The sequence below is a fragment of the Aricia agestis genome, chromosome 20, assembly GCF_905147365.1.
Source record: "Aricia agestis chromosome 20, ilAriAges1.1, whole genome shotgun sequence".
NCBI classification, from domain to species: domain Eukaryota; kingdom Metazoa; phylum Arthropoda; class Insecta; order Lepidoptera; family Lycaenidae; genus Aricia; species Aricia agestis.
Window position 1 is genome coordinate 9,570,241 of NC_056425.1, and position 16,084 is coordinate 9,586,324.

Sequence of the window (16,084 nt, forward strand, 5' to 3'; positions counted from 1 at the left end):
CTGATAAAAAAGACGTAATATTTAATATGTTTTGACCTTGTCTATCAAGCCTCTTATCTTTAAGAATCGAACATTTTACAACTATAAGATTGTGTATCTTTTTTTTTAGTAAGGGGGTTAGCCTCGGACCCAAAACAATTCATGGTTTGATGAAACAAAAATTTTACAACACAATCAAAGTCAATAATAATAAGAACATTTTTATAGGCGTTTTTCCTGATTAACAAATACATAATCCTATTGATTTTAATCTCTCGTTGGTCAATTATATCTTTTAATTACATAACTTGATTTACTTTTGGACTCAAACAAAATTATTTCTGGGGTCGAGACTTAGCACCAATTTTATTTTACGTGTTGTGACAAAAATAATTTTGTTAAATTGATTTCATACCGTATTGTCAAACTTTAAAATGATAAAACAAAATACGTCTAGAGAGCTAGAAGCAACATTTTTGGTACAACAATAAATATGACTGAAATATAAATCCATTTGTATACACGTGTGATATTTATGGCCAGCCGATGTATCTGAAACAAAAATTTAGGAATAAATAAAATATAGTAAATATGGAGAGCTACGCTGTCACACTGAGTGCGTCTGTATGCGTGAGTGCGTATGTTTCACAACGTAACTCACACACATGTGTGTGCGAAGTAAAAGAAGTGTGTTACGTACGCGTACACATAAACGCTTAGACATGACGCCGGCGTCGGTAAAAGAATGCAGTCGTATGCGTGCAGGTATGCGTGCTTACGTATGTACTGTGCGTACATATTGACGTATACCTCTGACAGCCTGGCGGTCGCTGACGAGCCCCTGCAGCTTGCGCGCAAAGCCAGCGGCGGTAATGAACGCAGTCGCATGCGTGAAGGTATGCGTTCGTACGTACTAAGTGTACGTTTGTGTGCGTGCAAATGTGCGTACACATCACTAGTCTTACCTCAGACAGCCTGTCTGTCGCTGACAAGCCCCTGCAGCTTGCGCGCGACGCCGGCGGCGGCGAGGCGGGCGCGCTTCACGACGTCGCCCTCCGCCACGGCCGGCCGCTTGCCGCCCACCTCGCACGACACCATCGTGTTTATCGCGTGCAGGTCCTGGAAATTACGTATTATAATAATATATACAATTTAATAACGAATTAAATTGTATATATTATTATTATATATTATTTAAATTGTGTAGGCATTTGAACAAGAAACCCCTAATAATAAAATTATGTACTCAGCGATTACGTACGTTTAGTATTACGTTACAAAAACTGAAGTTACAAGTTACACAAAGACATTATACAGCGAACTTTAAATATAATTAATAAATATATTATACGCAGCGTTGATATCTTTATGGGGTAAGGAGTAGAAAGTCACAGTCGAAATTTATATATTTTAAATAGCTCACATCAGGGATTCTCTGCCTTAGCTTGATTTACGACTGTGTTCTACAGGATGTTACAGAGCTCAGTCGAGTACAGGATGTTGCAGAGTTGAGTGTACACTTGTACATAGCGCTTAAACCGCCCATTAGTGCGCGCGACTTGTTAAAATTTTGTTTCGTTTGTTTAATTGTTTTAAATACTGTTTGTAACAAAACATTGAGAATTGAGAAAATACGTTTGAGCAGGACGAAATGAATTGAAAATAATGAAGGAATAATGCATTATATATATGCTGATTCTGCGGTGCTTACACGCGATATCTTTTAGTCGATAGTTACCTTGGCGGGGCTGCGGCTGAACCGGTACGTGAGGTGGTTGTGGTGGTGGGGCGGCGTGGTGAGCGGTTTCACGTACAGCTGGTGTCCGGACACGCGCTGCCCGCCCGGCGACCGCCCCGCGCGTCCCGGCAGAGGGGACAGGCTACACTCCTGTATAAGAGAAGTTTTAATTAAAATTAGGACTCATTTGACATTAAGGTATAGGTATAAGGGCCTCCGGGTAGCTTGTGGACTGTCTATGGCAGTAAGTTACGAGTATAAGGCGGGGTTTAAGAAGCCGCGGGTTCGATTTTCGGGTTGGAGCGACTAAAAATGTTGTTTTTAACTTTAATTAGGACAAAGCAAGTAGAAACTTTGCCAGTTGTGTTCAATTATGTGTTCAGAAAAAGTCCCTATTTATTGTATAAATTACTTGCTAGGATAGCTGGCATACTTAAAAGAAAAAGTTGACTAAACAATTACTTACATCTTTATGTTTCCCCGTAAACCTCAGAGCGAAGTTTTGCATACACTTTACATACACTTGATTGTAGAAATTGATTAAGTCTCCTCTCTCGGGCGATTCTGAAAATTTGACAATGATTATGAATTCAAAGCTTTTAAACATAAAAATAATAATAGACTAACTAAGTAGCAGTAGTGCTGAAACACATTTTATGTACTGTGTCATGCGATGTCACACATTTTTCAAGAAATATTAGAAAAGAGTGCAGTCTGCACTTGGATAACATCGATAGGATGGCGAAAAATGAGAACAGTAGTTATATCACACTTTACAAGTCGAACTTAATAAATAATCTATGTGACACCATAATAATTTAATTTAAACATCCAAAATATCTCGCACTATACAGGGTGTAACAAAACTAAGTGCAATAATATAGGGTGTGAATGTGTATGTGTTCATTGCACACCTTTGTTGCACTCTGTATAATTGGAGGTTTAAATTAATAATAATATATTACACCATATTATGGTGTCTCACACAGATTTTATTATCAAGGTCGACTTGTAAAGTGTCACATAAATCATAATAGACAACTATTTCACGATGTTACTTAAGGGTTAGTTAAATTGCACTACAGCAATTTAATTGAAAATCAATACCTTGCGGTCCAGCCGGTCGTATGAGCACTGAGCGGTAAACGTGGTTGTCCGCGAGAGGGCGCTGCCGGTAACACCGCATGATGTCCGCAAACGTCTGCTCCACGGGATTCGTCGCGGTCGCCGACACCTGAAAGAATAAGTATAACATAGTTATCTATTATACAATCAGAAAAATAAAACCAATAAAAATATGCAGTAGAGAGTAGACTAACATAAATTAGTGAGTGCAAGAACATGATAACTAATATTTTGTAACATACAGACATTTACTCATTTTTTACTTGATAATTTGAACAAACCTTGTAAATTATCTACTTCATCACCTGGCTAATGTATCTGGCTACAGATAAAATGCAGTTTCTTTTTAAATTTCAAATCATTTGTTCAGCCCTAAATCCTCCATATATGCAAAAAACGGCAATTTTTAACTGTTACTTATCGTTTTATTCATGTCTTCAAATCAATCTCGCCCGCCAGAACCGGAAGCGCGCCTAGATAGTTATCTAGGCTCGCACGTGCGAAGTTATGTTCCTTAAAAGTTTTTAAGGAACATAACTTCGCACATGCGTTAAACTTGTAAAAAATATAAAAATATTATTTACTGATTGTGAATTGTAAATGAGTTATATATTATACTAGCTGTTCCAGCAAACGTTTATTTGCGATATAAAGTTTTTCTTCCGTATTATTTTATTGAAGTGACTAAATAAGTATGTCACATGGTTGCCGTCAGTCTAGATTTGTAATAATTTACTATTATTTAGTCAACAAATGCACTTATCAATATAAAAAGTACCCAGTACTCAGTAGCCGATTCTCAGACCCACTGAATATGCATATAAAATTTGGAATCAGTAAAGCCGTTTCGGAGGAGTACGGTGACTGACATTGTGACACGAGAATTTTATATATAAGATAATACGAGTATGGCATATTTTTTAGTACCAAGGACATAAAAATGCGAACTATGCCACCAAGCATCATCTCCCGTCTCTGTAGGTTATGGCTTATGAGCATGTGTGTATTACGCAAAGACTTGAACACCATAAAAATACCTGGCTTGCAATCTGCCACTAATACCAAAAACGAAATCAAAGGAATTACATTGTAATGTAAACCAACCTTGCATATAACATACACCGCACACATAAGAAGCTGATCCAGATGCCTGTCCTTTAGCAGCTGTGTTTGGTGCATGATGGAATATTCTAGACACGTCCATATCTTTCTCTTCAACTCGTCGTCCGAGAGACGTAGTCGATCACATAGATCGTTCATACGAACTTCCGCCAAACCGTAGAACTGAAAAAGAAATCCACTTGTAGTATTTCTGAATTTTATTTTTATGTTAAAAAAGTTTGTTAACCTTTTCAGGTTGGCTATATTGTGAACCATCCATTGATCGTCATGGTCCAATGTGATGAAGGGGAGCTATACAAGGTGTAACAAAACTATAGTTTGTGCGTTTTATGATGATATGGGTGACACATAATAATTGACAATAACAGGGAAGTTACCTTAAAAAAATAATCGATAATTTAAAAATATCGAATCACTTCGTAAAGGAATTGTAATCGAAATTGTCGATTTCTTACTGACGTTTCAGAGTGGCGCCGGCGATTTAAAATGGCCGCCCTTTTTATCGATTTGATTTCGATTCAACAGTGTCAATCTCTATTGGCATGAGTTCCGTTTCATGCATCTGACATTTTTCAAATATTTTTGTAACAATAATTTTATACTCCTATTTCACAGTTAATAATATAATTTTATAATAATAAGTTAGCATTTAGCAACTTTTAATTTTTATTCATCTACAACTAAACGAAACATTTGTTTTTGTAGATGGAATGTAATTTATTACATTTAGATTTTTTTGTTTTCTTGTAAAAAAACCCGTAGCAAGGAATATGAGAACTGTCACCCCTATCATCTTAAAACGCACAAACTATAAGTGATAATACTTCAGGGTTATCACTTATAGTTTGTGCTCCTTGTACAGTTCACTGTGAAAGTAGCAGCGCTGAAAGACTTGTTACACCCTGCAGATAAGGTATAATTTCTAAATTGACGTGTATGTAATATTTACAAAATCTTTATTAGTTTCAAAACATGCTTCATAATCTTAATTGGTTGTAACTTGGATAGACAGATAATTGAATTATGATTTATGGACAAGAAGTAAGACTATGCTAAAATACCTTTCTGAAGAACAATATTAATGAATTGTTAGCCTTCTTGGGCGTGCTATTTGGTGTGGTATTGGGCTTATCGCTGTTGGGCTGACTCGTGACCGCCGGCGCTGGAGCTTCTGGTTTATTTGATTGCACTGAAAAAAAAAACTTAATTTATATTTTTAAGGTAAGACTGCACTCGACGACACTATGCTGCAGTCGAGTTTTGCGATTTCAGCATTGTATCAATTAAACCAGCATCTTTTATCTAAATTAATGTAAATGATAAGATTTTCGTGCACTGATGTCTGTTAATAATGGAATGGTGACCTTTTTACCTAGCAAAGACTGACCGGGTTTTATGTTGTCCTTAAATAGCTGTTTCTTCGCTTGGTCCGCCATCGGGGTAAGAAATCTGTCGATTGATGCTGAAATAAAATATTTTGTCACATTATGTATACAGTTACTAAAATAACTTACTTTATAAAATTAGGGAGAAAGAGAGGGGTAGTATTTATTAAATTCGGAATATATGTATATATTAGTTGTTTCGTATCGAATACCATATTCCGTTTCTGTAAATTCAGAGCCGCTAAACAGTATCACACGGGAACACTGCGCTATTTGTGCCGCAATCCATTCTTTGAAATCGAACAAATGCGTGCATGCTCCTACGCACGCACGCAAAAACGGACGCACGCAAGTACGGACGCAAGCACGTATTGGTAGTTATTTAGTAAGACTTATACGGGACAAATATTAATACTTTAGATTGGTTTCCTATAGTTTAAGATGTGCAAAACTGTATTTTTAGTTAATAGAGATAAACCATCAAAACTTCTTTACTCACTGGTGGGTCTCTCGTCATGCACGTAAACGTCGGCGGAGGCGGGCACGGGCGCGCGCGCCAGCTGCTCCCACAGCGGGCTGCCACCGCTCCATACGAGTGACTCCAGAACTTGTTCCTCCACCTAACAAAAATTAAGATCAGATCAGATAAAAAAGGCTACTTGTCTCGTTTATTTGTTCAAACATTGCTACTTCAGTCTTTGCTAGTAGAGAGAAGCATTAGTCTTTATTCAAAATTTCTTCTTGTTTAAAACAACATCCTCAGAAGGTAAACTGTATCCCGTCTCCAGTGCCTAAAATACCGTTTCATTCTATACAGAGAAACAAACACCACAGATGTTTACTAGCGTTTTTAACCTACAATCTACAATTTAAAAAAGAAGTATAATGTAAATATATAAAGACATGATAAACATTTCACTTACAACATTAAGATGCTTGATAACATCCCTGCTGAGTTTATCGACCACCGCTTGGACAACCAATTCTATAATCTTGTAGAAGTGGAACGCACTCAGGTTGTATATCTGCAGCACCCGCGGGAACCGCATAGAGTGGACGCCGTACGCGTGCAGCACGACCTCCGTACAACAAGCATATACTGTGAGCTGGTATGTCTCTTGTGATAGAAGTTTCTGCAAAAATAAGAATCGATTTTGACATTTTTCTTACTGGCTGGCTGGTCTCCCTCGATTACAATTAATAATAATAACTCCCACACCGGTTTCGGTGACGGTGGCCGGCTTCATTGAAACCAGGCCAGTTAAGCAGGAGTAATTTTATTGTGCCCAAGTGTGTGCGCAGTACACAAGAGCACTCTCTACTCCGTTTACTCTCATAACCCAGTGGGACGGATGCGGTGACATGACTGGCGAGATATCAGGCGCATGACCGACTTTTTACATGCTCATCCGACGCATGTAACGTCGATTACAAATGACGACGTATTGATTATTGAATGAGTAAAATGCTATACGTAAAATCTTTGACAGATCGAAGAGCCCATTTTCGTAATAACATTGTTATATGGACAACAAAGCGTTATCCAACTACGCCAAGCACCGCGAAGTCATTGGTCGCCATACTAGGATATTTCGAGTATATTTCGCCTGTCTTTTATAGATACAACAAAATGATTTAACAATTATTTTAATCAAACACTGGCATTCAACTTATTGTTAGACTAAAACAGCTTTATATTTAAAAAAATTCATACCTGCAAAGAAACCTGTGGCTTCTTCCTATGTTCCTCCCTTATGATATACTCGAAGACGTTGTAATACAAGCACGTGACCATGTTACACCGGAATGCTATAGTCTCGCTGCTGCAGTTGTTCTCGCTCAGACACTTCGAGAACTGATCCATCCATCCGTTGCACGGTCGCACCACGTTCGTGTTTATAAACTCTTCTGTGACCCCGTATTTACTGTGGAAGATTTGATACAGCCATGTATACATATAGTCTGTCAAGAAAGTGAAGAAATTAAAAAGTGGCAACATTGTAGTGCCCTTTCAAATCAATTTAAGAATAAGGGATGACACTACGATGTTACCACTTTTTAATTTCTTCACTTTCTTGATGGACTATACTAAAGGTCGCCAGATAGAGGAAAATATGGGCTTATACATCAGTCAATCCATATTAATATTATAAATCCGAAAGTGTCTATCTGTTACCTCCTAACGCCCAAACCGCTGAACCGATTTTGCTGGGAGATACTTTGAGCGCTGATGCACAGTGAGAGATGGAAAGTATATATTTCCAGGATAAGTATCCTACTTATCCTGGAAAAATGTACGTTTCTCGCGTGATAAACGCATTTTGGCGCAACGCAGATGCGGGCGTCATCTGTACTAGATGACGCCCTATATTTAACACCTACATCATGGGTATCGCAGACACAATAGATTTTCAATAGTTAAGCGGCAGCCGGCTGCCGCTTGGGGATTGATGAGTTAAAGTGTAAGGCTGCGTTTCCACTGAAGCGGAGCGGAGCGTAGCGGTGCCCGAATTGACCAATCGTGCTATTCCAGCGGAATGACAGCGAAGACTTCGAGCATGATGATTGGTGAATTCGGCACCGCTAAGCTCCGCTCCGCTCCGCTTCAGTGGAAACGCAGCCTAATCAAGGTATCTATAAAACTCACTTGAGGAAAGCTCGTAGATGCGGCGAGGGGTGCGGGCGCGCGTGGCGCAGTAACGCAGCTAATCGCGCCAGGCTGTTCGCCGCCTCCGATACCGGGGTTAGCGCCTCGCGACGCGCCAAATATCGCCGACCCGTCAGCGGCGTGTCCGGGCAGGCGCGACCACCCTGAAACATGCACGGTTCCCGTTGAGTATATTGATACAACACAGTCACGATTAGAATAACAAGCACAATTTTAAGATCTCAAATATGGATGTTGTCATATTTAGGTGTTTCGGTAGGGCGAGAGCTGAGCGGGGGATATGCATGAGACGTGTAGCGAGTGCGTGTTTTTTTTTTATCTATGGACGCTTCACACCACGTTTATAATAGTGGTGGTATTGGTGGTAATATAATCTGGTATAGCAGAGAGTATTTTAGCTGGTTGTTTCTCTAATATTATATAATGTCTTATCCTTGTATATTAAGAACTTCTTCGATCTAACAGACAAAGACAAACATTTTAAAGCTTAAGGGTGATGGATAGCCTATTCGGCACTTATCAGAAAGTGGTGAAACAGGCCCTATGTATTGTAAAAAATATTTTTAGTAAAGACTAAAGAGAGTAGTATGCAATAATACAGTTAGTTTACTCACTGGTCCAAAACTTGCTATAACTTGGGATATTTCATCACCAGATACTTTCTTGCTTCCTATCTGCTCGTTGGCATGTTCACCTGTAAATATTAAAAACTTTTAACATTCAGAAGTTTACACCTCATTCTAAGGTGCCAAGTTAGTCTATGTGTATTTAATTATTATAATTTATAAGTACATCTATAGTCTACAAAGAATGATTATAAGTGAACTAAAATCTTCTGTGACTCTTCGGACGTAAATACAGCATGCTGTATCTTTGGGGTAAATAAATGTAAATAAGTTAACATGACTAATTTGAGAAGAAATAAAATATTTACTAAATCTTTCTTCATAGCAAGACAACATTGTATTATTGTATTGAAATCGAGACAATTCTCAGAAAATCTATTTTGACAGTATTTACCTTGACAAATTGTTGACACAATTAATATTTTTTATCAGCCATAGGCCAATGGCCATAGCCCATAAACTCTTTCATCTAACTCACCTAAAAATATTCTTTCATCAAATTCTCCCACACTCAACACATAAGTTTCATATAAATTGTTCAATGATTTCAAGTTAGCATCAAAGTTTCCAACATCCAGTAATCCTAATAAGTTTTCGCTGTCTCCTTTTAAATGCTGAAAAATAAAAGTATAAAATTTAAAAAAATCGTCCAAGCGCGAGTCGGACTCGCCCACAAAGGGTTCCGTACCGTTATAGAGAAAAAATAGGCTAAAAATTGTGTTTTTTGTATGGGAGCCCCACACATGGTCACACAACGTGACTGGTGGACAATTTTCTCTTCTAAGAGTAAATGTGATGTGCACTGATTTTTGAGCGCTTGCTTTAATTCTCCATTTTTTTAACCAATTTTTTACCTTGTTGAGACTTTTCTGTAATATGTTAGATGCTTCGTCTCTGTCTTTATTTGTAGCTAATATGGCTGTATCGTCGGCAAACGTTGCCACAGTGACATCGGGAATCTGAGGTAAGTCATAGGTGTTTATCAAGTACAGATATGGCCCGAGGACTGATCCTTGAGGGACGCCTGCATTAATCTCATGGATAGATGACGTGCAGTCTCCATCCCTAACTTGAAAGAGCCGTGTGGTTAGGTAAGACTTAAGTAACAGGTAGTATCTATGTGGTAGTTTGGTCTTTATTTTGTACAGCAGCCCCTCGTGCCACATTTTATCAAAGGCCTGCTGTATGTCTAGGAAGGCTGCTGAGCAGTATTCCTTTTTTATTAATTATTATTAATTATTAAAGTACGTATATATTTAAGTCCTTTGTGAAAATTTCAAGTGCCTAACTCTTATCATTATTGATCATGACTATTCATGACATTATATGAAAAAAAAATCATGTTTGTTGTATGGGAGCCCCCCTTAAATATTAATATTATTTTGTTTTTAGTATCTTATATCTTTAAACGAGCAATTCTTGTATATATATATATATATATATATATATATATATATATATATATATATATATATATATATATATATATATATATATACACAATTGGAATCTCGGAATCGGCTCCAACGATTTTCATGAAATTTAGTATATAGGGGGTTTCGGGGGCGATAAATCGATCTAGCTAGGAATCATTCTTAGAAAATGTCTTTTTATTTGTGTTTTATCGTTAATCTGAAAAATATGACTCTTCCTCATCTATAGGCGAATAATAAAACTATTTTGTAAGCATCTAATTGCTTTAACGACACAACAACAGCTAAAGCTATTCCAGCAGATGGCGTTGTTAAGTAACACGAAGTCAATGAGTGTTCGCTATACCGAGCAAAGCTCGGTTATCCAGGTACTTTGTTGTTATAGCGGCAACAGATATACACAATCTGTGAAAATTTCAGAACTCTAGCTGTAGCGGTTTTGAGATACAACCTGGCGACAGACAGACAGACCGACAGACGAACAGACAACAAAGTGTTAGTAATAGCTTCCCGCTTTTACTCTTTGGGTATGGAACCCTTAAAAAAATACACATGGAATTCCTAATTAACGCTACCAACTCTAATAAAGAGATATCTTTCCTTAACAATAGGCATGATGACTTTTTTTTTTCTTATCGGGAATTGAAAGACACTTAAAAAATAGAAACATCGTTGAAAGAATCACTGATAGCTTAAAAAATCACCAAGATATGACAATTCAAATATCTCATAAAAAAGACCTGCCCGAAACGCTCCATACAAAGTGCTACGAAAGTATGACGTCAGTCTTTCGTAGTTTGTACGCATCGGGAGACAACTTTGTTTCGACAGGTATATTAAATATTGCGTTTATGAAAGTGGTTTCATAACAAAAGTTGCTTTTAATGGCATAAGTTATCGAATTGTATACAGATATTAAGAAATTTAATTGAAAAAAAATTCGACTTGATTATCCAACTTTGAAGGCGCATAACAAAAAAAATACAAATGCTATCAAGCTGAAATTTTGGGAACACTTATTTTTTACCGTGATTTCTTTATTTTATTAACAAAATTCGCTAATCTTTGACCTTGTCATCATCCCTATTCTAGTACAAAATTGTTACTAAAGTATAGCAACACACATGCAGTTTCACTTATATTGCAGGTTGTTATGAGTTACAGTAGTCAATTTCCTTCATGTGATTGTTTTGCTCATTAAGGGCCCTCGCCCACTGAGACTTTTAGTAGCGATGCAGTCGCGCGTTTATGAAGCGCACGACTACTTACGCGCGTTAGTCGCATTTGCAAAGCGATACAGGACACACAGCTAGTGACTGTATCGATGCAAATACACACAGTATCACGACTGCATCACTACAAAAAGCTAAATGAGCAAAACAAAATGTAGCAAATTTTGCTACCTAATCTAATCATAAGAGAACTTACTTTTTTACTGAAAAATGACTTTATGACTGGCATCCAACTGTACTCTTTCATGGTAGCAGCCTCCACTGCCAGTCCTTCTTTGATTTCACACAGGGCAGATATAATACAAGGCGGCTCACTGGGCATCTCAAAATCATCATTCAGCCAATCTTTTGGCACAACTGTAAGAAAAAAAAACATTCCAAACCAGATCCACAGGCAAACATTAATAAGATTATATGAAAAAGGAATGCAAAGATAAAATAATAACAAAAATCGAGACAGTGTGGCCACCATGTTCAAGCTCGTAGAAATATAGGTAGGCCATAAAATTAGAACGTTAGAAAAGGCATTCCATACAATCGTCAGCGCGAAAATGTGTCACCCTCGAAATGAGTGAGCTCACTCATCTGAGAGCAGTGTGCATTAGGATGCGGTAACAGCCGGACGTCTTTAATTCATTAATTACCGCGTTGTTTTTTGCTACATTTCGCTCCAGAATGCCGTCATGTGCCTTCTGACAGTGCAGTAACAAAACGAGGAATACAAATAAAGCCAAAGGTGTAATATTTCACACGTAATTACTAAGATTTTATTAATATTTAAATTATTGTCTTCCATTTTAAGAGAAAAATCGAAGCGAAGCGTAAAATGAGCGAAAGAGAAAGTAGTATATGATATTACTGTAAGACAAAAAAGGACGACAATTTTTTCTCGATGCACATTTGCATGCAAAAACATTGCTACAGTTTTGACGGCGTACGTCATATCTAAGTATTTTGATATCGTTGAGGTAGGCCATCTATATACATTATACGTCATATTATAAAACAAAGTAGCTTTTTTTTTCCTGTAATCTTTAAAACTACGCAACGAATTTTGATGGTTCTTTCAGTTATAGACTATATTTTATCGCGCTAAGACTAATTGGGGCGAAGCAATAGAGGAAAATGTGGAAAAAACGGGGAAAATTATTTGAAAGGGCTAACTTGAACATGCTAATCTCAGGAACTACTGGTCCGATTAGAAAAATTCTTTCAGTGTTAGATAGCCCATTTTTGAAGAAGGCTATAGGCTATATTTTATCACGCTACGACTAATAGGAGAGTGTGGAAATTATTTAAAAGGGCTTATCTCGCGAACTGCTGGAACAATTTTAATATTATTTGGCACAGATAAGAAATAGACCACATGAAGGATCATAGGCTATCAATGTTAATCATTTTTTCAGTGGCTATATATTTTATACCCGTGCGACGCCGGGGCGGGTCCCTAGTGGAGTATAAAAAAATCTACACTACAAGTACAAAGAAGTGGCTAATTTCAAAATCATAACACATTTGTTTTCTCTGTAAAGAGGAGAAAACATACCTTTAAATCCTGGATTGATCAAATCAATTCTCCTCGCCATAAAGGCATTGGCGAAAACAAAGTCCAAGCAAGACAAAAGAATGTGGTACATATCAACAAGATCGTCTGCTGAGTTGTGAAACTCTCCCTTCACACAAACATACAGGCACCATGTGAACTCAAATAATGCATTTGTGGAACATGGTTGTAGTCTGAAATATTACAAAAATATTTAATATAATTTCAATCATAATCAAAACAGTTCTGAGTGGAAATAGAGGTGGTAAGACATAGCATTTCACATATACCTGTGTTAATGCAATAGCTATATTATTTGTGTTTTAAAATGATAAAAGTAGCTAAAATTCCATGTTTAAATTCCATGCATTCCATGACTGGACTTTGAATACAAATGTTTGCTTGAAGAATAAAGGTAAGACTACAATTATTGCTGAAGACAATATTGTTGTATAGTTTCTATGTAAGATGGACTTGAGTAAATTTAATACTTATGTGTTTGTATATATGATGGAATTGAGTAATTTTAATTTTAATACATAATAAAAATATTTCATACTTACTTGTGCTTTTTACTCTTTGGGTTATTAGGTTTAACAGGTTCATTAGTTAATCCAGAGAATATTTCTTGGAACAATGGTTGGAAGTTTCTGAACAGGACAGTAGAAACGGCAAATTTATGCTCAAGTCTTGTTATTCTGTCCTTAAAATCTGATGGCATCAGTGCCATTTCCATCCAATTTTTGATCTTGTTAAAAAACTGTATAAGGCTGGAAATCATGTTTATTTTTGTTAGACACTTTATTATAACTTAAAAGCTTCTTATATCAACCAAGTTTTGTCTGTTTCACGCCAAAGCTGCTCAATTGTCATAAAATTTGGTATAAAGATATCTTCAGTCTCAGACAAGAATTTAATTTAGTTTTAGTCATAAAAAATCTTTGTGTAAAGTAGCACAGCGGATAGCAATATGCTACACATCTGATAAAAAACGTAAAAACAACATAATATGTTTGAGGTTGGGTTGTACTCACCTTATATTACATGCTCTCAGAAGTCCCGTCAAACTCACACAATTTCCTTCAACAGCTTTTCCTGATTCTACTGTTGGGGTCATAGATGTTCTGCATGCAACATACAGCGCACAGGCCATCCAGTGCATCGGGTCGCCCTGTATATATTTTAAGAAATTAATGACTCTTGTAAAGCACATGAATATTACATATTAGGATCTAAACGTTTAACCAGCTCTAGCTTTAAGTGACTTACATCGAGAGTGTAGTTTCGGTTTATTTCTAAAAATGATTCCTTCGATTTCTTCGCAGCAACTGGATCTACGTTTAATTTGGAACACAAATTGTCTATCATAGATATCCAGTTTTCTTCACTTTCGTCAGGTTTCGGCATTTTCACTCAAGTAATATGTTTTATTTGATTTAAATGATATAAAATAAAACAATGCAAACAGTAAATAAAGGATCACTTATCCCGATTTGGACCAATTTTGACAACTACTTGGCGGGAAGATTAATCCCGCCTACACGGGACACATGCGCGCCCTCTGGATTTGACATATGTCACAGACGACAGCTGATTTACATGACATAAATACTTTTTAGGGTTCCGTAGCCAAATGGCAAAAACGGAACCCTAGTCTGTCTGTCCGTCCGTATGTCACAGCCACTTTTCTCCGAAACTATAATAGCTATACTATTGAAACTTGGTAAATAGATGTAGTCTGTGAACCGCATTAAGATTTTGATGGAAAAATTATTAAAAATTTTAGGGATCCCCATAGACCGTACGACTGAAACAAAAAAATTTTTTTAATCTAACCTATGCGTGTGGGGTATCTATGGATAGGTCTTAAAAATCATATTTTTTATATCATTTTTTTTCTAACCTGAAGGCTGAATAGTTTACGAGAGATAATCTTCCAAAGTGGTAAACTGTGTCCCCCCCCCCCTCCCTTTAACTTCTAAAATAGGGGGCATGATACGTCTAAAAAATATATAATGATGTACATTACTATAAAAACTACCAACGAAAATTGGTTCGAACGAGATATAGCAAATAGGTTTTTTTATAGGTACGTCATAAATGGTAAACCTTAATTTAACTTTCATTATATCAACTGAAATATAAAAATAAATCAAAAACTTTTAATTTCATAAAAATAAACTTTATTGCTGCTGCGGAACCCTTTATGGGCTAGTCCAACTCGCACTTGGCCGGTTTTTTAAATAAATGGCTAAGCCCGGCCGCGTATTATCCGTTTCTGATCAGAAAAATTCGGACGCCCGCCGGAATGCACTCTGTTCATACATTTTGTTGTAGACCCCGCACACTATCAGAATTTCTTACGTGTCAAAATGTATGAGCGGGGCGAGGTGTGGGCGGGGTGTCCGAATTTTTATCATCAGAAATTCGGATAATTTGTGGCCGTGCTTAAAGTCGACGGGCTCGACTTTTGGCTGTGGTGAGTGTGGAGAGTGTGGAGTCGGGAGCTTCGCTGCGGGCAGTGGACACTACCATCTAAAAACATAGGAACATTGCTGGACCGAAATACATTCCGGCTAGCCACTGCCAAAAAATCAATATAAACTGAAAAACTATCGCATTTTTATGTATCCCTTAGTAGTCTGTGCATAATATCTGTTACACAATTTATGAATCATACAAATAAATATCTATTTCTATATAGGTATTTCATGTGAAGTCACGGACGTAAAAATATTTTTTTTTTACGTCCGTGTGTGAAGTAATATATTATATAATACAGTTCGACAACTGACAAGACTTTTTATGAACGTGCCAAGAAAAGGAACTAACCAATGATGAAAAACTCAAAGCAGATATGTTACTACCACAATAGACATAACTACCAGTACTTCGACTGCAGAGAAACGGACAGGTTTCAATATCTGTCAAATTCGTCGGGTTTCACTAGGATTATGAACGGATTGTGCCTCGCGCTGGCTGATATAATTTATTTTTAAATATTTAAAATAAAGATTTCAAAATTAGATTCTGACAATTTTAATCGCATGTACCAAAACACAAACAACAATACGACCAAAGAGGAACACGTCCATCGAATATGTCATATTTTTAAATTCGTAGGTAACAGTTAACAACCCTAGCGACGATTTTCGTCATAATACGTCAAATTTAAAAATGTCAACATCAGTTCTTAGTCGGCATCACAGATTACTAGTATATATTTGTGTCGG

At 36.9% G+C, this 16,084-nt stretch overlaps 1 protein-coding gene across 3 annotated transcripts; it reads right to left on the reverse strand.

The window, feature by feature from the left end:
* Window positions 1-414: 414 nt before the first annotated feature.
* LOC121736979 (retinoblastoma-like protein 1) lies at window positions 415-14,407 on the reverse strand. 3 transcript variants are annotated; one of them, XM_042128472.1, is made up of 20 exons: window positions 14,367-14,383; window positions 14,121-14,263; window positions 13,886-14,022; window positions 13,415-13,621; window positions 12,855-13,045; window positions 11,505-11,665; window positions 9,122-9,257; window positions 8,632-8,711; window positions 7,997-8,160; window positions 7,064-7,274; window positions 6,273-6,482; window positions 5,849-5,969; window positions 5,352-5,426; window positions 5,026-5,153; window positions 3,947-4,126; window positions 2,825-2,951; window positions 2,184-2,281; window positions 1,718-1,867; window positions 945-1,098; window positions 415-531 (listed from the first exon to the last, which is right to left on the reverse strand). In XM_042128472.1, coding segments are annotated over exons 1-19 (2,673 nt in total). In that variant the 5' UTR covers window positions 14,368-14,383; the 3' UTR covers window positions 415-531; window position 945. The 3 variants fall into 3 exon arrangements, with proteins under 3 accessions (XP_041984406.1, XP_041984404.1, XP_041984405.1); XM_042128470.1 differs by having other exon boundaries at window positions 5,337-5,426; XM_042128471.1 differs by having other exon boundaries at window positions 5,337-5,426; window positions 14,121-14,407.
* Between the last annotated feature and the right edge of the window lie 1,677 nt (window positions 14,408-16,084).

Bases quoted from the DNA above. Each gene is read 5' to 3' on its own strand.
- LOC121736979 (XM_042128470.1), bottom strand. The intron at 7,275-7,996 runs GTGAGTTTTATA...AATCTTCCACAG, and splicing joins CATCTACGAGCTTTCCTCAA to TAAATACGGGGTCACAGAAG. The intron at 6,483-7,063 runs GTATGAATTTTT...TTATTTTTGCAG, and splicing joins AGCCACAGGTTTCTTTGCAG to AAACTTCTATCACAAGAGAC.